At 45.0% G+C, this 25,756-nt stretch overlaps 1 protein-coding gene across 2 annotated transcripts in view; it reads left to right on the top strand.

Annotated features, from left to right (window-relative positions):
- The first annotated feature begins 5,362 nt into the window (after window positions 1–5,362).
- Window positions 5,363–25,756, top strand: part of plekhm3 (pleckstrin homology domain containing, family M, member 3) — a 36,061-nt gene continuing 15,667 nt past the window's right edge. The window contains exons 1-5 of one of the 2 annotated variants that reach the window (XM_049019439.1): window positions 5,363–5,420; window positions 7,647–8,562; window positions 14,297–15,229; window positions 23,914–24,059; window positions 24,655–24,848. In XM_049019439.1, coding sequence (XP_048875396.1) covers window positions 8,115–8,562; window positions 14,297–15,229; window positions 23,914–24,059; window positions 24,655–24,848 — 1,721 coding nt within the window. In that variant the 5' untranslated portion in view covers window positions 5,363–5,420; window positions 7,647–8,114. Of the gene's footprint in view, window positions 5,421–6,300; window positions 7,268–7,646; window positions 8,563–14,296; window positions 15,230–23,913; window positions 24,060–24,654; window positions 24,849–25,756 lie in introns of those variants that run through there. The other variant, XM_049019428.1, reaches the window with a different exon arrangement.

Raw genomic sequence — 25,756 nt, 5'->3', positions numbered from 1 at the left:
TTAATTTCAGCGGAAGTGGAGACATGGGGGGGAGCGCGGACCCTCAGGCAACTGATGGTGGAAAAGGGTTCCAATGGGTATCAAAGCTTTTAGGCTGCCCCTATTGTCCTCCTGTAATTGGATTTTGCCTGGAAGAACGGAGTCTCATTTGCCAGTCTGAGTTCCACAAAGATTACTGTGCTGTTGAAAGCCAAGATCATTAGCAATGAATGGGTGCAATGCTTACTATTTTAATCCAAGACTGAACCATTGAGAGTTTATTCATGGCCGCCCTGTTTGTTTGTGTCTATCTATCTATGTGTTTATTAGCTGCCCTCTTGCCATGTTTCAGTGAGTCTCCAGGACTGTGCTGGTGCGACGCTGGTAAGTGGAGTATTGTGATGACTTGTGTGGCCACTTCCCCAACCTAAGCTGATGGAGAAAGATCCATACAATAGCAAAGCTGGCTTGATGACTTTCTTATCCCTCCAGATCAAATTAAAATTTATCATGGAGTATTTTCCACCTGTAGAGCAGTTCCTTTATGTGCAGATTCCTCATTTTGATATAGTTATATCATGTATCATTAGCTTATTTTTGCCCAATAAACAATTTCTATCCAAAACTGTTTTTTTCATGTTAATTTCACTTCCAACTTAGTGATATGCAGTGGCTATTAATGATTTACTATTTTTGATTTGTATGGCTCTAAAAATGTTCTACAGCCAGCATACTTTGCTATGGATTTTGTTTAAAATTTGTTACAATCGAAAGTGTCACAGAAGATGTCAGTGAAGACAAGTAGTGTTAAATCAAAAGTAATTTAATCAGGAAATAATAAGGTAAGATTGATGATAACTTGAAATTGTAGTACTAACAACATAATTATATACTACATAATAAGCCATTGAAAAGCAGTTGGCTGGATGGATAGATGAAAAATATTTTATCCATCCATCCATTTTCCAAACCGCTTATCCTACTGGGTCGCGGGGGGTCTGGAGCCTATCCCAAAAGCAATGGGCACGAGGCAGGGAACAACCCAGCATGGGGGGCCAGCCCATCGCAGGGCACACTCACACACCAGTCAGAAATATTTTATTTAATTTGTTATTTAATAATTATGGATGAACAGCAATAGATTGATACTTATCTGCAGCAATGAGGAATATATAGTTTTTATGGCATTTGCAGTCAAAATGCTGGAATTCAATGGCTTTGCTTTTATGCCTCAGCTCAACTTTTTCACTGCTAGCAAAAAACTTGCTTCAGCAGACAACAAAACAAGCCTGTGCTGGGGTTTCCATGGCGACACAACAATCACTCTCCTCATCAAAAGCAGACTAACAGAGGTAGCGGCCCCTTTGTGCCAGAGAGGAGGGAACAGAGAAACACCGGGCAGATGAAAGCACGGCCATGCTTAAACACAATCATAATTTAGTCATCAGTGTAGGAGGACATAATCAAAAACCAAGGAGAGAGATGGAAAGATGGAAAGAGAGATTGGGGTCAACAAAACAGAGAAGAGAAGAAAATATGAGGAATAACCTGTTCTTAATGCTCTGGCATGTCAGATATAGACATTTGTTATAATGAAAATGATGCAGTGTGCACAACATAAGAAAATATCAAATGGATGCTCATTTGGGTCATTAATATTTTTTTTTTTTTTTTTTACTTTCTATCAATATATTGGAACAGTTTATATTAAGTGGAGTAGCGCTTCCAAGGAGTGTCCTGCAAGCCAACTGGCCACAACTACAACTGTGGTTTATATAAAATAGGGGGCTGTACATTAGACCTGCAAACTGGACACCTGGTCAAAATTGACAGGATGCGGTTCGGCCTGGAGGGTCACTTCTGTAAGACCTTTGAGTTTATGTCCTTAACCAAAGAGGTTTAATGAGAAGTAAATAAAAGCTTTGGGTATGGACTTTAAACTTCTAAACTTATGATTTTTCCAGCACTGTAGAATTTTAGAAAGCAAAACGTATCTACTTTATTGGAAAGAAATATTTAATGTTCACATGTATTTGCCTGAATTCAAGAAACAGAAAAACATTTTTATATATACACTGTAAAACCAAAGTTATGTTCTTAGCATTCCAATTATTCATCTCTAAAAAGGTGCCATGATACAAATACTACATGTATTCATGGAAAACTAGGTAGCCAAACCTTCCATATGAGCAATGCACCCATTTTATCATAAGTCATTATATTGTTTTATTGATGAGATTCTAAAATATGTATATAGAATTGAATGGCACATATCATATTGGTATTATTGAATACTGTTATATATTCATAGAGTTTATGGTAAACCACATCAAACATGCAAATTTAATTAGAATTTATTGTCTACCTATGTATTTAATCTAACTAATGATACATATTTATTAAGTAGTTTTCAATTGTACTTACACCTCCATTCTGTGATGACTACTAGGGCAAAAGATTTGGGTGACAGACATGGTGGGAAAACAAAAGGAGTTTTATTGAACTAAATAAACAAAAACTAGAAATAAACTGGATCACGAGGGATCAAATCAGGAAGACTGGGCAACAGGCAACAAGATGATACAGCATCAATGATAGGACTGGGGAACACAGGACTGGGAAGCACTTTTATATAAGACTGATGAGGGAGCAAATGAGAGGCACCTGGGGTGATTATCACAAGGGCAGGAACGAGAGGTAAGACAAACAATTAACTGGTGTGGCTTGTTAGGGTCTCACTAGGGAGGAGACAGGAGGGTGAGATAGGCAGAGAGTCACACAATCACTTATGAACCAGAAGAGATATATAAACAAACTCACATACTATGGAAAATGTATTGATGGTTCGGAAGCATGAGAAGTCCTCACACCTTGAGTGTGGCAGGTATAGGATCCCCCAGCTTTGGGGTCAGGAGGCAATACGAACACCTACTGAGTGCCCATGCTAAATTTTGCATTTCTGAATTTTAAATAAAAAAATATAAAATTAAAAAATATTTGTATTCAATATACAGGCAATTTTACTTGAACTGACACTGCAAGGAATTTCCAAGCTGATAAAGTGCAGAAATGTTTCAGCCTTATATCTCCAAAAACTATATAGCAGAATATTGCCATTTAATCATTGGCAGGTCAACCATCAAATCAGCCCTCTTTGTCACCCAAAAACTTTATCTTACCCTTTCTCTTATGAAACTGTTCAGATTAAATAAAGTAAACATTTGTAGGTCTTCCATGGCATCATATAAGAAATGGTTAATGAGAGGTGACTGATTGCTGAGTTACAAGACAATGACATTGAGTAAAAATAATGCCAAAGTGCTTCCTTTGACATTAATCAAAATGCTACTGCCTTGTATTTTAATATTGTGGGTGTTTTGGAAGGCTCACCTCTGAGATCTTTTCCTTTCTCAACTGGTCCATTCAATGGCCATTGGAGCCACTGATGCCCTTAATTGACTCTCTGAACAAAAAGTAGAATTTCTCATGCAGATTATTATTTGAGTTCACATGCAGTTCTATCTAGGTCATGCACAATATGGCATACACGAGTCTACAGCTGCGACTCATACCGCCATTATCCAACAACATTGTGCCAGAAAGGAACTTATTTGAACCCATTAGCCTGGGTTCTCTCCTTCTTCATTAAAGAAGGCTTTTTTACAGCAGACAAAGACAATGAAAGCAAAGAGTGGTGTGTAAGGGCTAGGGAGGGGCACAGGTTGACCAGGGAGCCCACCATAATTATTGTGTTTCTCTGTTTGGCTTGAAAGAAGACTTGAATAATGTTTCTCTTTCTGTTTGGTTGAGACAATGGACCGGCCAGGGTCTGGGCTTGCTAGCTAGGCCCATTAACAGAAACTGCCTTCCCTCTATTTTAAACCCTGCACCCCCCCCCCCTCCTCCTCAGTGACTCTCTCCCATTTGAGTCAAATTTATTTCAAACCACTTACGGTTTTAACACAGTATTTATTAGTTTTGTCCATAGCAGGATTTTTTCCATGCATGCAAATAACTATAAAAGTGGAACCACAAAAGTGGAAACAAATATAAAGCTATTTTGTTTATTTTACATGGATATGGAACGAGTGGTTGTATATTGTGTATGCTATCATATATGCCTACAATAATCTGGATTGTGGGTCAATGATTATGAGTAAAGTGTATTGATGTAGAAAATATTTCAGCAATTAACTGGTATGGGAGCGGTGCTGTTGAGGTGAGAAAAGGGGATAAGTGAGGTGATTTCACCCTTGGTCTTTCTATTAGAATGAAGAGTATATGGAGTGGCCTCCATATTCGCACCTGCTCCCACCTTATTGATATTCATTTCACTGTCCAAAGAGGTTTAATGACACAGTAAGTAGGAGCACCCTCTGCCCTTTTGCCTGTGCCGTACTGCACTCTCAGGCCGCAAATAAGTGAACGCACTCATGTTTTTGTCACAGTGCAACACCTTGCGTGTCCTTCATTTGTTTCACAACCTTTAAAGTGAAAGGACAAAATCTAGGAACTCTCGACAATCATTCATGGTGTCAAAGTGCAACAGTGCGCCTGTAGGGAGAATGCGGTGTTTATATCCATCCATCCATCCATCCATCCACCATCCTCCATAACAGCTTACGAATAAAGGATCCAGATGGTAATGTGTACTTGATTGTTTATGGAGTTTTTTAATTTAAGAAATTAATATCAGCTTTTTGATATGTGGTTATATATATACTTTTACACAGCTTTAATAACATAAGAAATTTACAAACAAGAGGAGGCCATTCGGGCCATCAAGCTCGTTTGGGGAGAACTTATCCAATAGCTCAAAGTTGCTAAATAAGTTCTCCCCGAACTAGCTTTTTTTTGTCTAGCTGCATTTCTTTACTCACTCACACACTCATTCACTCACACTCTCTCTCTCTCTCTCTCTCTCTCTCTCTCTCTCTCACACACACACACACACACACACACACACACACACATATATATCTATCTATATATATATATATATATATCTATAAATAGATATATATGTGTGTGTGTGTGAATATATATATATATATATATATATATATATATATATATATATATATATATATAGATATATATAGAGAGAGAGACACACATCACTTCTTGAACAAAGTGAAACAAGTTAAAAAAAAAAAAAGAACCCGTCAAAACATAATTGAACCCATAAAAAGATCATTTTAGATTTGCCAATTATTTTGATTTTATGTAAATTAATCATATCTATGAAAAAAACATCAAGAAATACACCAGGTATTTTTTCTTATCATTAAATAACAGACTGACCCGGATTTGCAACGAGTAGTATTTCTGACCGCAAGGTAACGCGGCCAGCGGCGGAACCTTCCTGCAGCGGCCAATATTTCAACTGGTGAACATTTTTGCCGACGGAACTGAAACGGACTGATTGTAAACACAATCAGGTGAGTCACGGTTTAGGTTATAAACTATGTTATTTAAAAATTGAAAGCGATTAATTTAACCTGAAAAAGCATAGAATTGCATATTAGACAGCACTAATAATATTTCTGAATTTTGTTAGCAATGTCTCTTAAACAGATTGCTAATGGTGATGGGTACCGTTAGTTTAGCCTGCCTTCCAGCTAAGACGACGCCGGAATGCTATCTGTCCAGCTAAATAGCTAGCGACCCCTGATTCAAAACACACTGACCTTTATTTCCACTGTTTATTCGTAGCTAGGTCCATTGTATTGTATCTTTGAAAATTCGTTAATATGTTGACTGTGTAATATGTACTTCGTTAATTTTTTACCTAAACGCGGTTAGCTAGCTAGATTTCCTCAGCGGTTTAATGGTATGCTGTAGTGTAGCTAGTTAGCGGGCTAGCTAGACATGACATTTAGGATGCCGCTAGTGAGATTAGTCTTGGAGTAGGCAAGTGTAATAATTCCGAATAACTTAAATAAATTTTACAATAAAAAGGTCATTGTGCTTCAAACGCAAAAGCTGACATTTAGTTCCCAAAGACATTTAGGATTCGGTTGCAGTTAGGGTTACTAATGATATTGACAATTCATTGTTAATTATGAATGTCTTATTCGTTATGAATTATTGAATTTATGTAATAAGACTTATTGTTTAATGCACGTTTTTATATATAAATATAAGTCAGATGTAAAAGCTTCTAAATGATCCAAGGAAATCTGTCGCATAAGTAAATATGTTTGTTTCGTTTATTTAAATGGTGACCACGATTTTATTTATCAGCTAACAGCAATAAATGAACTTTCCTTACTTAATTGTCATCTGAGGTTTAGTATTGTATAAAAATATGAATCTGTTTTGACATCCTCACAAAAAAATTGTCTAACTGCCTAACAATTAAACGATGAGGTAATCTTATTTTAAAGGTTCACATAGGATGTGATATATTTATGGCATATTGGTAATGTATTTTGTTCAGGTGTCAGCTAGGTCAAATATTAGCATTGAGAAGCTGAACATGTCTGGGAAGGGAGAATGCGTATACCACAACATGAGTGCACTCTCACATGCCAGGTTGCAGTTCGGCAGATTAAAGGCTCTATCTGTGTCATAGAGCCTGTATCATTTCTGGTAGAATTGCTCATGAAGACAGTGGCTGTCCTTTGAGGGTTTTGTTTTGCAAGCCATATGCATAAAATAGAATGGGCTGAAGAAGGTTCTCTGCCAGTGGGCTGACTGTGTGTGGTTGTTTGATGGAGGACATTTAGTCTGATTTGGTCAGGATTTACACTCTTCACATATACAGATTTGGCTCACAATTTATATTTAGGCATTTCCACAACCGCTTTTACCGTTTCATTTTTTTGTATTTTTACAGAGTTCGATTTGTAATGTCCACACTAAAGTGACACTGAAACTTTGTGTAATCAGTAATATGGTCTTATTCTCACTATTTGCATCACAAATAGAAATTACTGTGTGTCATTGTTAATTTAAGAAGCACTGTCAATTTGCACTCTGGTGCAAGCACATAGTCTTTCTGCAGCCCTTGCAGGGATATTAATGATGCTGTGTCTGGCAGTCTGGAGTCACACCCTGCTTCTCTCCAGGGGTACACGTCATGATAGATTCTTCTGTTCTGGGTTCATATCAGCACTGAGAATTTCTGCCTTCCCTGAAATGCTGACAGTTGGCAGCTCTGGGATTGGCTGGCAGTGATGTAATTGGCTGTTAATAATTCATGTCTTTAAGAAAGTGAAAACCCCTAAGCAAGAGGACATGAAGGAGAATCAATGGCCTGTTACTGAGAAGGGAGAGGCAAAAGGTGTGGTGAACCAGATGCAGTCAGCTGGCCAATGCCCTGTTCTTTTGGGCTTGTGTGGAGTTTTTCTTGTGGAGGTGACTCCTTGTTCCTGGAGTTTTGTTAGCTTGATGATAGAATCAGTTGTGGTGTGTTGGATCGGGTGCATGAATATGTATGGCTATTATGTTCCAGTAAGAATATTTTTTGCCAGCATTATTTATGTAGCACATTTTGTTTGGAAAATGTATACTGGGCAATTGTATTATGATAGATTATAGTCATAGCATATGGTATTGCTTTTGGGTTGTTTCACTTTCCTGGAAACGAGTCAGATCTGCTGAAAATTTCCCTTATTTCAAATATATTCTGAAGTGTTAATTGAATATATTTTGTTATGCAGGTTGAGAGAAAATGTGCCTGTGATGACATCAGCAAGCCATCAGTTGGAGTGCTGTCTTATTATTAAACCCAGATTGGTTTGCACAGTTCATCGGATTCCAAGGCGGGATGCATTTTTATTCACGAGCCTCTGTGAGACAGTAAGTGACCTCAGCATGACCGTGGAGGCCCATACCATGTGAAGGCCCTTGCCACTTTCTGGGAATTCCCCATTGACCATCACTACCGACTCATCGGGACTCTCTTCATTAATATACTGGCAAAGTCCGCAAAGGGCTGCTTGCCATGAAGTGGATTCCCATTCCCTGAGTAGCACCAGGCATGCCCGTTTTGCTCCTGGCCACAGACAGCAGATGCTCAGCCTCTACGGCCTGGTAGCTTTTGGATCCTTTCCTGTCGACCCTCACAGTAAAGGAACATTGACTGTTTCCTCACTGTTGCCTGTCAATCGACATCCTTGGATTTGGAAATGATGGAAGGTTTGGAAGTGGAGGACATCAGCCCTGCGTTGGAGGCGACGGAGGAATTTCTACACTGCCTTGAGGGGGCGTCAACGCATGGTGGCCGGCAGCCCAAGCTGCAGGAGGTGTCGGCCATAGGACAGCTTGGCTCTGGGGCCTTGTGGGGCCTGCTAGCTGCAGAGCACCTGGAGGTGTCCCCACACAGTCTGGCCTGGGCTGACCAGGCGCCTTCCTTCAGCATCTTCGGGCTTCGTCAGGGCAAGCGCAGCCGGGCACGGTCCACTAACGACCTGGCTGCCCATGCCAAGGATGACAACAACAGCACCAGTTCCTTCAAACCCGGCCATAATCGCTCCCGTTCCGATGCCAACTATAAGTCATATGTGGACAATGGGATGCTGACTGTTGACAAGAACATGCTGAAGAATATGCTGGCCCTTAACAACAAGAGGGAAGGTGAGAAAAATAGCAGCATATAACACCCATCTTTGCTGACAGACTTTGCTCACACAGACCACACTAAGCTACTGGGTATAAACTGTTCTAATTTACCTGTCATAGGTAATGCTAAGCTACTTGACACAGATCATACTAAGCTATTGGTTATAAGCCACCCTAACCTATCTGTCATAGGTAATGCTAAGCTACCTGAGATAGACCATGCTAAGCTATTTAATATGAGCTGCTGCAATTTACCTATAACCACGCTAAGCTGCTGGGTATAAGTCATCCTAATTTCCCTGTCATTGGTCATTTTAAGCTACTTTACACTGACCATGCTAAGCTACTGGGTATAAGTCACCATAATTTTCCCATCATAGGTCATGCTGAGCTACCTGTCACAGACCATGCTAAGCTACTGGGTATAAACCATCCTAATTTTCCTGTCATAGGTCATGCTAAGCTACCTGAGAGACCATGCTACGCTACTGAGTATAAACCATCCTAATTTTCCTGTCATAGGTCATGCTAAGCTACCTGAGAGACCATGCTAAGCTACTGAGTATAAACCATCCTAATTTTCCTGTCATAGGTCATGCTAAGCTACCTGAGAGACCATGCTAAGCTACTGGGTATAAGCCACCATATAGCCAGCAATTCTATCCTTACAAGAAACACTGCTTGTGGCATTATAATAACAAAAGTTATTGGAAATCCACTGAGACCAATAATTGACAAAGAAGTGTGATGTACAGATAACACTGTGATGTTATAATAATAATAACAATAACAATAATAATAATAATAATAATTAATAGATGATACTTTATTTTCCCCATAGGGGAAATTCTCTTTATGCCTTCCCTGAGCTCACTCTCTGCTGGTGAGAGCATGCTGGCCACAAAGGGCAGCGCCCAGGGAGCTGGAGGTTAAGGGCCTTGGTCAAGGACCTGCAGACATGACTTGGCTTGAACCTACAACCTTCTGATCACAGGCACTGAGCCCTCTGTGCGTGCTGAATTGTTTTGCTTCACATCAGCCTGTTTTGTTGTAGTATTGTTGTAGCTGGACGGGGTTATGTTTGTAATGTGCTATTTGCGTCACTTGTACGTTGCTTTTAAAAGTAACCGTATTGTAGTAACGTGATTCTTGTCTTACCTCTGAAATGCGTATCATGGATATAGTTGCAACTGATTATGATAAAAATGTTGTTCTATTGCCCACCAGAAGTTAGCAGTGTATTATTTTTGTGTGTATCTGCCTGCCTAACGGACTGGCGTTCTGTCCAGAATGTCCTGTCACTGTCACCCTGTCCTGGATTGGTGGAAATTGAGGAAGGATGTGCTGATTTATCCGTCCATTTTTTTAAAACTGCTTGTCCTATTCAGGGTTGGGGGGGATCTGGAGACTATCCAGGAGGCTACGGGTGTAAGGCAGGGAACAATCCAGGATAGGGTGCCAGCCCATGGAGGAGCACACTGATGCATCAGTCACACCTACGGGCAATTTTCATAGAAATGAATGGTGAATCCCCACAATGACAGGAATATATGAACTTGTGTGTGCATGGAAAGGCATGCAGATTACAGGAGTGTGCCTCCCACGCTGCCTCCCAGGTGTGCCTCTCCAGCCCCCCTACCCTTGGCCCAGGCTCTGAGCTTTCTCGGTTGGGGTTAATGAAACAGGACCTTGTGTTTGTAGGCCCAATGGAGAGAAGACGCGCGCATCCACTTCAGGGCCGGCGGCCGCTCGAATGCGCTGAATGGGTTTCCGTTTTCTTCTGCGACAATCAGTGCTGACCCCTTCTTTGTTGAGGGACGGGGGCGTGTCCGGCCACGTGTTTGCTTGTTCCGGACACAGATCTGCGTGGCGGCCGCATGGTGATGGCAGGGCTTCTGTTTTTGTCCTCCTGTTTGTTTGCAGAGCTGCGCCCAGCGAGGACGTGCGCAATAATAATTGCGGTTGTGAGACAAAACCGACCTGATGAGATGCTTGAATTACTAACACTTATTGATGTTATAAGGATTAGCATATCTTTTCATGGCATTATCAATTAGCTTTAATTTGGTAAGGGAGAAATGCCATTCACAGGAATAACTGAATAAGTCGCCACCTTAGTATTTACACCGTCCTTTGCATGTTCTTTCACTTCCTTTTAAGGTCATTTTGAGCATAGGCAAGGATGGTTTGCCTTAGAATATGCAGATGTGCCTCCGCAGTGATGAATGAGAGAGAGCCTGATGGTGGGGCTGATCTGTCTCTGCCCCAGACTGCTTAAGATCTCAACAATTTGTCTTCTAAAAGGTGCAGATTTGCTGAAGGTTAGCAGCTAGAGTCATTGTGACTTTGCCACATCGTGGAACTTGACAGCTAATGCTCACCCTCCGCTGGGCTGCACCACTCGTTACATCACGAGACACATGGGCGGTTGTGTCCCAGAGGACAGTTTTTAAAGAGCTATGGTCCAGTTCCTATCCTAATGCTGATGGATTGTTGGATTAAGGAGCTCCCCCCCCCCCAGATACAGTGTTATCCTTATCTGGTAACAGGTGCTGATCACTATGCCTGGGTAAGGTGCTCGTTGGCTGACCTAAACAACGCCTGTCTGCTGAGCAAAACCAACATGAACATCTCGGCTGATTCTGTCGCACTGATGCCTAGTAGGGTGACCCCAGTGAGCAGTATCTGAGACGGCAAGAAATAGTAGCCGGTGGAGTCAATTGACAAGCTTTGTCTGAGAGCCGCGGAAGATTCCTATATGGGACTTTGAAGGCTTTGACAGTGAGGCTATGCATGCATACACTCAAATTATACAGTAGACACTGGGCCAGTTGATACAATTTGCATTATATCTCAGGTTAGTATCCTCGTGGTTGATATTGCAGTGGTAAGCTAGATTTCAGTTGTAGGGTCCGTTCTGTATTCGGACCAGGGAGTCTTACTCCACGGTTGTTACTCCACGGCGTTTCCAAATTGCTGATGTAATTGAATTCAACAGCTCTTTAATAGCAGCAAAACCTCTGTGGAACTCCACTCTCTGGGGCCTGTATGTCTACATATTCATTAAGCCTAAATACGGAGTTTTAATGCAAAAACATGGATTGAAAGTGACATGCATGTTTTTCTATTTTCTAGACTAACACTGATCATTTGTGACTTGTTTTTTTTTTCACCCTCACATCCAGCTTTGTAAACAGAAGCATATCTCTGTAGAATAAATAGCGTCTAATCAGTCACACCTTCATAAATGACTTGTGTGAAAGTGTCGGCCTGCTTGTGTTGAGTAGTAGAGGGTAGGGGCTGCAGTGTGAGGCAGCATTGTAAAACGTGCCCGCTGTTTGGTAGCTGCTGTGCTTGGCGTGTTGCGATGTGTGTAAAGTGCTGAAGTTGTCTGTGACAGATTGCTTGCATAGTGTATCTGTGATGTCCCTGGTGACTTCACTGCTAACACCAGGTTAATCAAGTCACGTTAGAGTGCCTCGCCACCCCGCAGCACAACAACGGTGACCTGTAATGCCCCCACTGTTATCCTGAGGATGGGCCGCCCATGTTATGCCTTTCTGTCACCTGAGTCAGCCCAACTGCGGCTGATCCAGCTTTCAGCCTTGTAACAGGCATCGCTCTCTGCTCGCACCCAAACGGGCGGCTCATGATGAGGCTTGCAGGCCACTTGACATCCCCTTTAGCATCCTGTCCCAGGTCAGGCATCAGGGTCTCCCGTGCTTGTGTCCTGGACGTCCTCTTCACGGCACAGTGAAGCACCACTCGGGGTTGCAGGCCACACAGTGTGACGTCCGGCTGCTGTGTGTGGCGGGAACCTATTTGGCACTGGAGTGTTGTTCCTTTGTCCCACTCTGATGAATTAATACAGGGAGTGATGTGGGGCCATTGACATTTTTCAGGACGTGCACTTTTATTAAGGGTTTTTGTAAGTTAGCCAAAGCAAATATTCATGCATATGTGCATGTTTAAAAATGTGTTCCTCAATGTTGAAGTATGAATGTTACATTTATGCAGAGCTTTTCAAGACACCTAAAGCGCTTAACAGAAGGAATGGGGAGCCACTTCAACCACCCCCACTGTGTAGCACCCACCTGGATGATGTAGTGGGTGCCATTGTTTGCCAGTAAAGTCACCACACAGTAACTAAGGTGGTGAAGGGGCAGGAGAGAATTCAGTTAGATATAGGGGATGAATAGGATGCATGATTTGATTAGCCCCCCGTGGGCAATTTAGCCAGGGCATCGGGGTATGCCCCCTACTCTTTCAAAGGATGCCCGGAGATCTTTTATGTCCTCAGAGAGGCAGAACCTCGGTATTACATCTTATCCGAAGGACGGTACCATATTTGCAGCACAGTGTCCCTGTCACTGCGCTGGGGCATTGGAATCCACACAGACCACAGGATGGGCTAACCTGCTGGCCACACCAACACCTCTTCCAGCAGAAACCCAGCTTTCCAAGTTGGTGTCCCATCCATGTACTGGCCAGACCCAAAAACCTGCTTAGCTTCAGATGGATGATCTAGTCTGATATGCAGGTGGTGCGGCTGCTGAGAAAGAGCAGCATAAAAGTATTATTTCTCACAGATTGTGACACTGTTTTCTTTTATGGTGAATTTACCTGAAAATTGTTGTCAGAAAGTATTTCAGTTTGTTGCACTGTATCCTTCAAACCATTTACCCATCTCCAAATCCTTTATCCTGGGCTGTTGGGAGGCCTGTCCCAGGCAGCACTGGGCACAAGACTGGGGTACACCCTGAATGTTACACTCTAGTGTGCTTGAATTTGTGGATGGGACACAGATAAAGCCCCAATGCCGACCTCAGTGTGCAGTGTCAACGTTAACTTCATTGAGGGACCTCGTTTGTAACCTGATGGCAGCCAGTTTCTGCAGGGCTTCAGCAAGAGAATTACTCTCAAAACATACCCAGCTGTACATGTTTACATTTTCTTTTAATCCAAAGCCAAATCATTCTTAAAACAATTAATACATGCAAGTAATTCATGCCATACATAATGTAACATTAATTGGCATATAATCATTTGTCACTTTCCAAAGGACTTTAATAGTTTTGTGAACTGGGTGTTCCCTGGTGAAATCTGTGCCCATTTCTTTGGTCGTTTAGTACAGTATGATGATATGAGTGGCGGCTCGTTGTCCTTTGTCAGGCCGGGCTGTGAGCACAGGCGTCACGGCGACACAAACACACTCTTTGTGCGGCATGCCGGTGTCAGTGCGGACTGCCGTAGGGGGAGGTGTCATTGGTCACACGGCCCACAGAGCAGAGCCCTACGCGCCTGTCCTGCCAGGATGGATCACCCGCGACCGGCCTGGCCCCGCGCACCCAACCCTTGCTCTGTCCGGCGGCTGTTCGAGGTGCTTTGCCTGTCGCTGAGGAGATGGTCAGGCTTCGGTGTGTGTCGCCTGGGGGGGGGCTGGGCCATGCGGTGGCAGCGTTCTCTGCTCTTTAACCTGATGGTCGGCGTGGAGTCTGTCTCAGGCTGTATTCCTGTATCCTGCTGTACTGTGATGCCTGACAGGTTTACTTTGTGCTGCATTTGATGCTGTTCTTGTAAACTTGCAGGAAGACAGACGGTTAGGAGAGTGTAATAACTGCAGGTTTCCCCGGATGGCTCTGTCGTTCATTTGGTTTTCGTTTGGCTCTGCTTGTACCCTGTCTGGTCTCGTGCTCCCCAGTGGCTGGATGCCGGTGCTGACATTTGCTCTGTACCTTGTCTGCTGCAGGCGACAAGCAGAGCAGCCCCAGCACGGTGAAGCAGGGCGAGCTGGAGCAGCGGGAGGGTGCGTCTGGCCGCTGGAGTGCCTGCCACGTGGAGCTCACGCCCTGCGAGCTGCGCCTCTACGGCCTGGACAGCAGCGGCAACCGACAGCTGTGCACGGCCTACTCGCTGTCGCACTGCCACAGCGTCTGCGCCCCGCTGCCCCAGGATGGCTGTGTGCTCCAGGCCGTCTTCTTCAACAGTACCCGGCTGCAGCTGCGTGCGCCCTGCCAGTGGGAGGCGCTGGATTGGCGGCGCTGCCTGTGGGAACGCGTGCTAGCCGCACGGCCCTCTCGCCAGCAAGGGGAGCCTCTTCCTGCATCTGCACCCGGCCCTGTCACCCCCTCGGCGCCCCGCCCTCCGCTGCGGCCAACAGCCCTGCCCATCTTCACTCAGCGCTGCGCCGACGTGCTCAAGGCGGGGCTGCTGCACCAGCGCACAGACCTCAACAACTGGAGCACCTTCACCTTTGTGCTGAGTAAGACGCAGCTCCAGGCCTTCCCCACCGGTGGTCAGGGCTCTGTGTCGGAGCCCGTGCTGTGCTACTCGCTGGCCAGCTGCCTGGCCGTGCAGCGGGACGACTCTGAGGGGAGCCGTGCCCGCTTCCAGGCCGTGTTCGATCGTGATGTGCTGCGACTGCAGGCCGACGACGAGCGCACCGCCCAGGACTGGGTGGAGGCCCTGCGAACGGCCTCTGCGGCCCGGCGTGCCTCCACCGCCGTTGACACCCCTCAGCCCAGCAGTCCTCCTGTGCTGATGCGTAGCAAACCCGCTGGTCAGCGGCGCCACCGAGAAACCCAGCGGGGCAAGCGCCAGTCAGTCACCACCAGCTTCTTGGGCATCCTCACCTGCCTGGCCGTGGAGAAAGGCCTGACGGCCCAGAACTTCAGATGTGCAGGTGAGAGTTGTGCTATGTGCAGCACTCTGAGCCTCCTGCGCTCTACATCCTGTGTTGGCTGCATGGGAGCGTTAGGTGTGCAATTGAGAGCTGTGCTACGTGCGGTGCTCAGCCTCCTGTGCTCTACATCCTGTGTTGGCTGCATGGGAGCGCCAGGTGTGCAATTGAGAGCTGTGCTACGTGCGGCGCTCAGCCTCCTGCGCCCTACATGACAGCATAGACTTTTAAACACACTTTAAAAGCAGACCCCCAGCAGTGTTCATTATACTCAGATGTGTTTAAGCATCTTTTACAGATGGCTGTCTGCTAAAGGACATTTTCTAGACTTTCTAGACAGCTTCCCCACACTCTCATGCGACTTCACGGGGTGGCTCATCAAAGGACATTGGTGTGGCCCCGATGGTGCACAAAAACCGCAGTTACCATGGCCCGTATCATGTCAACACTTTTCTGCAGTGCCGGTGAGGCATGGTGAAACATTGACTTGTTTTTGAATTTTGGAGGTCGGCATTGGGTCTTCATGACCTTACCAGGTCAGTGGCATTGAGGGTAGAGCTGCCTGTGTATTGATTGTCTGCTGTGCTGATCAGTGTTTGAGGAACACTGTGAAACATCCCTAATCTCTGAGGTCATGGCTGGGGAGGTTTTATTATTGGATGTGTTGCAGAGGAGTCCTGTTAGGCTTGGCTGATATGTCATTTCTTTATACTGTCAACCTTCCAGGCTTAATACCGTGCTTTTTCCGGGATTTCGAAATCTTGCCGAGTAGGGGGTCCATACGATAAAATTTGTGCGCCCCCCCCAATTTTGTAGCCACAATTTCTAAATACCACAGTATACCCTATTGCTTTAATATTGCCCAAGCCTAAGTCTTGTATTTATGAACCCACACTGAATTCAGTGTCTCGGTGTTCTTGCAGTGGCGGTCAGGTCCTTGAGCAGTAGATTAGTGTTTGAACCATATAAGTAACTAGGCAAATATAGTTAGTTCAGATAGTAAAAATCCAGACGAAGGTTTTGTTTCAACCAATCAGTTGAGTACTATGACTCTCTTTATACTCAACTGGCTGGTTGAAATAAAATCTTAGTCAGGATTTTTACTTTCTGGACCTGAACTAACCACCTGTGTAAGCAGGCAATACAGACACTCCTCTACTTACGAACTTTCAACTTACGAACTTTTCATTCCAAATTGTGTTCATTGGGCTCCTGTTTCTTGTCCGCAACATCGATTATTTTATTTTTTTTCTGCCACTTCTGGCCGCTACTCCCACCGCACAGCAGCATAGCGTGCGTACTCTCAGCATCCTAGTTCTTTGTATTTGCATATACCCTTAAAATGATGTTGAATACTGGCTTACATTCCGAACTGCCTTTCATAACTTGAAATGTTCGTATCTCATTCGTAAGTAGAGGAGCGTCTGTATTTTATTGCCCCCATATGGCTTAAAAAACTATGGATTAGCAGTATGAGGTGTTTCGAAATTCATGAACAATATTGGCACTTGCTAGGTAGTTAAAATGTATTTAACACTGTCTAATGCAGAAGCACCACCAACATCAAGTCTGTAATTTGCCATTTAAATAAGAACCCCCTCCCACTCCAAGTCTTGCGTTAACAGTATACCGGTTTAGCAGTACAACAATATGGAATTACCCATAGTCCTTTGTGCACATGCTCTGCCTTTGGTGCATCCTGTGTTGTGGTTATCATCAAAGGCAGCAGGGCGACTTGTGGATCAAGGTGTCTGGGATGCATGTTTAAAGTCTGCACTGGTGAGAGACACCTTCCAAAGCTTTGCATGTTGCTTCTTTGTGTTGTGCTTTTGTTAGTCAAAGCTGCTCGTCCTGCAGGCGAATGGCCTGTTTTATATTTCATTTGTGATGGTTTTGCTTGACTTCAGCTTCCGGTTCCAGATGTTTTGGTGCATAATGCAGCACAAGTTTTACTGTTTGGCCTTCTGCTTTATGAGTGTGACCCTAGACGTGTTCTGCATCAACTAAAAATAAATCTTTTCTTTTTTGCTAATTTTGCTGTAGGCCTGCTGCTGTGTTAAGGTTCTAAAGCAAGTTTTGATGATTGTATGTCACCTAGCCCGGCTTATTTAATTAAATGACTTCATCAATATCTGCATAACTTGAGGTCTTTAACCACCTGAATAATGTGATTACCTGAGACAAGGAGGTATAGAGGGTTGGACCACTGGAGCTGAAGAGAGATGCCTGAGTGAGAATATTGTTCTCTGATTTGCTGCAGTGAGCATCTCTCTGGCTTTGCAGTGTGGCGTCGCCCTCCTCTCCAGCATCACAGACAGCGTGAAAACCCCAATCACACACAGGAAGTGAATAGCCTTCCCTGTACCTGCTTTGAGGGAACAACCTGCCTGTTTAATGTGGAGGATTTCAAAGCTACGGTGAATGATGGGCACCTGACAATAATTGGTTGATAAAACGTGAAGGGGGGGGGGTCCCTCTTTCAAATTGAGAGGGGCCATCGAATTGCAACCACTGTGGGACCTGTTTGATACAGGGGTACAATTTTGCATTTAATTGAAACATTTTGATTCAAAAAGAAATCAGGACGGCTCTCCTGGATGCAGAATTCTAACTCTAAATCCCTTTCTCCTTGAAATCCCCCCCTCCCCTCCTCCTATTTCCTGGCCAAATGTGGTTAAAGAGCTAGTTCCCTTTGTCTTCTTTCCCTTGTCCGTCACTTAGCTTTGTAGAGGTAGTCAGGGGCCAGTCTGTTACAATTTAATCACTTTTTCCTGAGCAAATATCTTTTGCTTGCCCAGAGCTGTCAGACGGATTAGGCGACAGAAGTGGTGAGCAGCGGAGGCTGGCAGAGTAGGCAGGAGGCCATTGTGGGGTCACCCCAAGCAGGACAATGTGCGCAGCTTTTTGGGGGTGTCGGGGGAGGGGTCCCTGCCGGTCTCGGGGGGGGCTTTGATTTGGCAGCACTGGCCCTTTCCTCCGTCACCCCTAGCCCCAATTTGTCAGTGTTCACAATGGGGGATTTATCCTGCACACATGCGACGTGCTGGGGACCACTCCAGCTGCAGACGCACTCCATTCACACCGGCCTGGCCGCACTCCCCTTAATTACCGCACTCCCGTGAGCTCCGCGCCGAAACCGTTAAGGCCCTCGGTCCATGGGGTACTCCGCAGCGGGAAGGTGGCGCAACGGGCCGAGGAATCCCGAGCTTTTCTCCTCTTCACACCAGCACGGGAGGCATCAGAAATATTTTATTGTTCAGTAGGACAAAGTACTTAAGGATCAAATGGCTGTTCGTTTACTCATTTGGCATATTCATGCTCCAGGGATTCCTGCTGTTGACTTTAATTGATTTTGAATGTGAAGAAGCGGTTTTTAAATCACGCCTTTTTGTCCAGTGTAATCAGATTTAACAACGCAAAGCACAAACACTGAAATCCTAATCTCTATCTTGAAGTATTTAGTTCCACACTTGCTACAGCACTGGATATTAATATTTTAATACTAATTATCCCTCAGTATTAATTTAAATGTAGTAATGCCTGACCCACAGGATGAGTGCCATTAATTTCATGCCAGGCAGATAATATCTGTTGAACGGTAATATAAGAAGAAGAGTTAAAATCAGGCAACCCAGCTGTAAAAATTATTGCCAACATAGCAGCCCTCCTCTGTATAAAATGATCAGAAATGAGCGCTAGGCTATTGTAAATGAAACTATTCATCATTTAAAAATGCGACATTACTCAAGCAAATTCTTATTAAAGCCATTTTCTCAAAACAAAAGGGCACTCGAGTGAATTTTGTATGGAGGTCATTGCAGATCTGGTCACTCTGAGCACTTGTTTAATTTTTAATAGTTTTTTAATTATTTCTCACCACTCCAAACGTTGTTGAGGTAAAGATTTGCTTTTATGTTTTTGCTTTTTTTTTACAGTATTAATAGCAGTTATATTCCTTCCCTCCTAAAATATTGTTAACAAAACAGAAAATACTGAAGCAGCTACCTGAACAGACATATCTGGGGTAAATGCATAAGCAGAATGTCACTCATATTTTTGCCATTTAAGTCCCCATGCATAATTATCTGAGCGTCCTGTAAATTTATTCATTGACTCATGAGTTGTCCCTTAATGAATCTGCCCCCAGTCGTAGGTGTTCATCGCTGTAGTCTGGGTGCTGCTACAGCCTTCATCGTGTCGGCAGCTTCACCATCCGCAGCCGCAGCGGCTCCCGCTCTCTCGCAAGGCCGCCCCAGTCATGCGTCCGTCCATCGTGACGCGCAGGAGCCCCACATCAAACGTTACGTGTTTAGCGTAACGTTTCTGAACTGATTGATTTTAGGTTGATTTTAATATCCTGCTCATTTCAGCTGATTGATGTTATGCTGCTTCCTTAAGCATATACATATATACAACCTCTGGCAGCCCGTATCGGCACAATTGCCCGTTTGACATCAAAACCGCATGCTGCAGCGTGCACTAGGCAGCGTTTTATTCTTTTGATGAATTTAGTGAATCGCACGGGTGCAGGAGAAGGTGCCGCGAAGATCCCCATTTGATGGCCGAGCGCTTCCCTCCCTGTCTCCCAAGTTTGCATGACCTCTGTAATTCAAAGTGTTTTTATTCACGGGCCAGAAAGAAAAAGCTAGTGGGGGAACCGGGGCCGGAGCAGAAATGTCACATCAATCGGGGTCCGGCTGGAGCTCGGACAATGGAGCGGCTACAGTGCGATTTGGGGATGGAGGGGAGATTTCGGGTAAGGTGGGGAGGATGTAAAACATTTACATCAAAGGTGTGTGTGCCCAGTGCCCCCCCCCCCCCACACCCCCCACGCTCCGGATTACACATCTTCATTAGAGTGCCTGCAGCTCTGAGTGGGGCACATCAAAGCCGGCATCTTGTCTCTTCCCTTATAAAGTTTCCCTCTCTTTGAGGCACTCGGTGTAAATAAGCGGACGGTTGAAAGAGTCTCTGAGCCAGAGCCCATCTTGAGGAGACATAACTGCTCACTGTTCATTCATTGACCTGGCTCATTGTGGACGCCGATGGGGGCCCTGTCTCCCCTTGAACACACGCGGCCCTGTCATCAGGCCTTTGTGGAGGCCGCCTCCTCCAGCCTTATGTTCCACTGTTGTCTTTTCTTTTTTCTCTTTTTCTTTTTTTTTTTTCCTCCTTTTTCTCGCCTTTTTAGTTGGAGAGGCTGGGGATGACCGGCTGGCTGGAGCTGTGAAAGAGACGTGTTTAATGGTGGCTGGGGCAGGTACAGGTACAGAGTCCTGTGTCTTCGGGAGTAAATCCTTTTGGCCAAGATGTTGGCGATGTCTTGGAGGAAATATATGTAAGGATTCCCCTTAGAAGAAGAAAAACATATATATTCCATCAAAGCTTGAAATATGGTCACATAGGCACTGAAATCTTGTTCTGTCTGGAGGCGCTGAATCCTGGTTGAGTTTGCAGATTCTGGGTTGTATTGATTTCTCTGTGCTTTCCCATAGAGATGAGTGTGTACAGTTTTCTTTCCGCTTGCTTTATGGAAGTATGGCGTGTTCATTGTTGCGATGCTGCTGTGGATTAGCCACACGGGTGTGAATGCGGCTGCGTGCCTTTAGTTAGAGTGCCTGCCTGTTTGTCGTCAGTGCTACTCTGTTAAAATGTTATTTATTGGGGGGGGGGGGGTGGGGGGGTATGTTAAAAGCTTGTTGTCAGCAGGAGCATTTCATGTGTATTCCTGAATGCTTGAGACAAGTTTGAAGTTAGTTTGCATGTTCAAAGCGTCTTCAACCCAGGCACACTTGCTGTGTGTGACTGTTTCCATGGCAACACCCCGGCCCTTCCGGATTCTACCTGTTTGCCCCCCTCCTTTTTCTGTTACTTCCAGTAAACTTACCTGACATGTGACTGGAATGACATCCTCCCTCTCATTCTGTTTCATAAGATATTTGTCCAGCTGTTCAGCTACAACGGCACCCGACGGTTACAGAAGGCCTCGCTCTCGCCAGGCCTCACCCAGCCCCGCTCTCCTCCTCCCTGTCTTTGGTTTTCTGTGACCAGGCTGACATGCTCTGCTTGCCTGAGAAGGCCGAGCTGCCATTCCCCTGCTGGCTGGGTGGAAAGCATGCAGGTCTCTGTTATTCTCACCTCAGATGCTCTGCTGGTTCTCTGCAGTGTTTACATCATTCTACAGAGTGCATGATTATCTGTAGCTCGATCTGGGGGGATCATTTCAGCTCCTCGCCTTCAGGTACCATTGTGGTAGGCAAGAATGAGTCGGAAATTATTTTGCAAAGTTTTGGGCAGTGTAAAGAAAAGTTCAGTTATACATTAGCTCTGTGTGGAACATCTGTCATACACAATATGAACAAAGGTATTGGGCCACCTGGCCATTACACCTACAGGAACTTTTATAACATTCCATTCTAAATCCATAGGCATCAATATGGAGTCAGTCCCCCCCTTTGCAGTTATAATAGCTGCCACTCTTCTGGGAAGGCTTTCCACAAGATTTTGGAGTGTGCCTGTGAATTTTTGCCCATTTATCAGCAGAGCATTTGTGAGTTCAGGCATTGGACATGAAGGTCTGGCTCGCAATTTTCCTTCTAGTTCATCCCAAAGGTGTTTGTTGGGGTTGAGGGCCAGTCAAGTTCTTCCAAACCAAGCTCACCCAACCATGTCTTTATGGACCTTGCTTTGTGCACTGGGGCACAGTCATGCCTGAACAGAAAAAGACCTTCCTCAAACTATTCTCACAAAGCTGGAGGCATAGAATTGTCCAAAATGTCTTGGTATGCTGAAGCATTAAGAGTTCCCTTCACTGGAACTAAGGGGCCTAAACCATCCCCTGAAAAACCATTATCCCTCCTCCACCAAACTTTACAGTATAAAACAATAGCATATAGCAATAGCATAAAACAGTAAGACAGGTAATGTTCTCCTGGCATTTGCCAAACACAGACTCGTCCATCACACTGCCAGACAGAGAAGCTTGATTCGCCACTCTACAGAACAGGTTTCTACTGCTGCAGAGCTGGGATCACTCTTCCCTGGCTGTTAGGCACAGTTCTGCTGTGTATTGTGCCTACATGCATAATATGGGGGATTCCTTTTTTATTCTCTCCATCCTCTGAGTGCATGCACAGGCCTCTGTATGTCTGCACACATGTCCTTTGGACAGCATGCAGAGGGATACTGCGCTCTACCCCATGATAAATTAACAGGCATTAATAGCCTGGGATTTACCTGACTACAGCTGTCTAATCATTAGCTACAACTTTTCGAAGAGATGGGATACTTGCAAGATATTTGGTCAGTCTGGGTTTACGGGATGTTCTTGTCACCTGTTTGTTTGCTGGAAATGAACAACCACACCATTGCATTCATTTCTATTCATTTGTCATTTGTTAGCATAATTTGTAAGTAGTCAGATTTTAGAATGCAGGCAATGGTGTACAAGCACTTGGATTCTGCCCTTTGAACCTTCATTGGGATCTAAGGGAGGGTGTCAGGCCAGTAAACCCACAAGAGCTGCCCCTCCTGTTAGAGTGTTGGTTTTGGTGTTGTTCTTCGAGTGGAGTTTCATGTAATGCTGAGATATTTCCATGATGGAAAAAAAATGGAGGGGGGGGGGACCTACCCTGATGCGATATATTTTTAAAAATATACCAGATAAAGACTGCCTTCCATTTTCAATTATACATTTCTACCTTTTTAAAGACAGAAAATGTGGCTTTTCTAACTTTGTGCTTTCAAGCAATTTCAGCTTAGTGGTAAAATGCGCCAAACTCTCCAAAGGGCTTTTCAAAATTGTGCATAATGCATAAATTCAGAGGCCGCATTCCCCAGAGCTGTTGTCACTTCATGTCATATGTGTATTTTCCACCTTAAATTTACAAATATACTACCTACGATTCTACTGCGCCATACGGGATTGCATGGTATCGCTAACATCACAAGCATAGTAGCAACTGAAACATCACTAAGAAGAACCAGCCGAAAGAATGAACTGCCCAGCTGCAGAGGTTACATCATGTATTCATATGCGTGCATTAGGTCTGGCAAATAATCTTGTCAAGGTTTGGGCTTTATTAGATGGAAAGCTAACATTAGGTACTGGTATTTGACATGGGGAATGCAGTAAGAATGGGCAGGGATAAAGATCTGAGCGACTTTAACCAGTTGAAATGGTCATGATCAGATGACTGGGTCAGAGCATCTCCAATTCAGCAAGGCCGGGGTGCTCACTGTTAGTCATGGTGAGGACTTACTGAGAACGGTCCAAGGAGAGGAAAAAGCCACAATCTGCCAACAGGGTGTTGGGTAGCCAAGACTCGTCAATGCGAGATGTAAATGAGGGCTGTTTTGTCTAGTATGACCATTTCTTCTGCATTCAACACGTTGACTTCAATTTCGGAATGTTGGCTCGCCGTGTAATATATCCCAGACCTTGACATGTGCTGTTTTTATACGACAGTCAACATTATTCATGTCACATGGGCCTGATCATAATGTTTTCGATCATCAGTGTATATTTTCATTAGGACAAATGTAAAGCCTACAATAAACTTACTCTTTATACTGATATTAGAATATACCTAAGATTGATTTACTAAAGGATGTGTTAGTCTCCCAGGCAGAATGGGGGGATAGAGCCCCCATGCTGATAGTTGCTCGCCTGGGCTGCTCTCCTGCAGGCTGCCAGAAGCCCGTGGGACTGTCCCGGGGGAAGGCCAAGGTATGCTGCTACAGCGGCTGGTACTACTGTCCGAGCTGCCATGAGGACGACCTCTTCCTCATCCCCGCCCGCCTGCTGCACAACTGGGACACCAGCAAGCACAAGGTGGACCTACGTGCGGGTTGGGCAGGGGTGGAGGTGATCTCATTTAGTCTCTGCTGTTCTGTAATCAGCCACAGTCTACTTTTATGGAAGTAGCAATTTGTATGCTGTAGGGGAGTATTGGGCCTTATTCCCTATATCACATTGGATATATATATTTTCTTAAGCCTTTGTTGAGACGCCTTTCCAAATGAAACAGATGTTAGCTAAGTTGTTTGTATAATGGCCTAGTTTCATTTAAATGCATTTAGTAAATAACCAAATGCTTCAGCTGTTGTAAAGTGTTTACATTTCTCCGGCTTGAGTATATTTCTGCATATTTTTGGCCTTAACAGAGAGGCAAACACACAAATTGGCACCATAGCAGTTAAGGAGCTGTCACTGGGAAGTTAGTAAACATTAGTAAATAGTCAGCTGTACATGTGTAAAACGATAAACAGTGTAAATTGCTTTGAATGGTGCAGCAAAACCGGGCAGAAGTAAGTTGGTTCGTGAGCGTGCTTCCATATATAGGTCTTCTCGCCTCTGTAGAGCCTGATCCTGGACGGTGCATTTGTTTACATGCCCCCCCCTCCGCCCCCCATTAATCCCGGCCCAGGTGTCCAAGCAGGCCAAGGAGTTCCTGGAGTTTGTGCAGGAGGAGCCGCTGCTGGATGTGCAGCAGCTGAACCCGCGGCTGTATGAGCACTGCGACTCCCTGGCCGCCGTGCTGCGCCTGCGCCAGCAGCTGCAGTCCCTGCGCGCATACCTGTTCAGCTGCCGCGCCGCCGTGGCCGAGGACCTGCGACGCAGGTGAGTGCTGCCCAGACGACAGGAGGGCGGATGGAGAGCCTGGGTGGAATTTTAGGAAGGCAACAGGGAGACCGTTCCTGTCTGCGGAGTTTCTCTTAAAATCACCAAGATAAGCAGGCGACTGCAGCCGCTGATGCCTGTGATGGAGTATGAGCATATGCATTCACACGCGTAGCATGCCAGTGTTTAGGCAGCAGCAGTGAAGTCGTCATCCATCCCCCCCCACCCCCCCCGTCATCAGACAGTGGCCCCCATGGCCTTTTATCTGGCGGACTGTAGGTTTGGCGTTGGGTGCGGTTTGTTTTGTCTGAGCGCGCAGCTATGCGGCTGAGCGGCTTCCTCTGCATCGCCTCTTCCCGTCTGTCCGTCCGTCCGTCAGGCGGAGCCAGACAAACGCGGGGGACTGCGGCGACACCTGACCCCTTACAGGCGTGTCGCCCCATTCCCATGTGACCTGGGGGACTGCAGGAGGGAAAGCGAGCCGTACAGAAAGCTACCGGTGGGGGGTCATGTGTTCTCCCCTCCAGAGGCCTCATTAGAAGGGCCTGACACATTGGGCGTGTATGGGAGTGGGTGTGTGTGTGTGTGTGTGAGAGAGAGAGAGAGAGAGAGAGAGAGAGAGAGAGAGAGAGAGAGAAGTAGGAAACCACCTGTTCTTAAAAAAGACTGTATAGAGGCACCATCGATTCTCTGGCTTTTTGTTATTGTTTTGTCCCAGAAACTTCTCCTATCCTCCATTGTTCCCATTGTATGGAAGCCTGTTGACGCAACTGGTGTGTCATAGAGAGATAAAGGAAGCTGAATGTCTGAGATTTCAGTCTAATCTCAAGGGCCCTACAAAAGTGTTTAAATTCCTGAGAACTGCCACCCTCAGTTGGATTAAGTACATCTGCCAATGTGAGGATGGG

The sequence above is a fragment of the Brienomyrus brachyistius genome, chromosome 1, assembly GCF_023856365.1.
Source record: "Brienomyrus brachyistius isolate T26 chromosome 1, BBRACH_0.4, whole genome shotgun sequence".
Classification (NCBI taxonomy): domain Eukaryota; kingdom Metazoa; phylum Chordata; class Actinopteri; order Osteoglossiformes; family Mormyridae; genus Brienomyrus; species Brienomyrus brachyistius.
The sequence above is the reverse complement of the archived record's forward strand: the minus strand, read 5'-3'. Positions and strand labels throughout refer to the sequence as shown.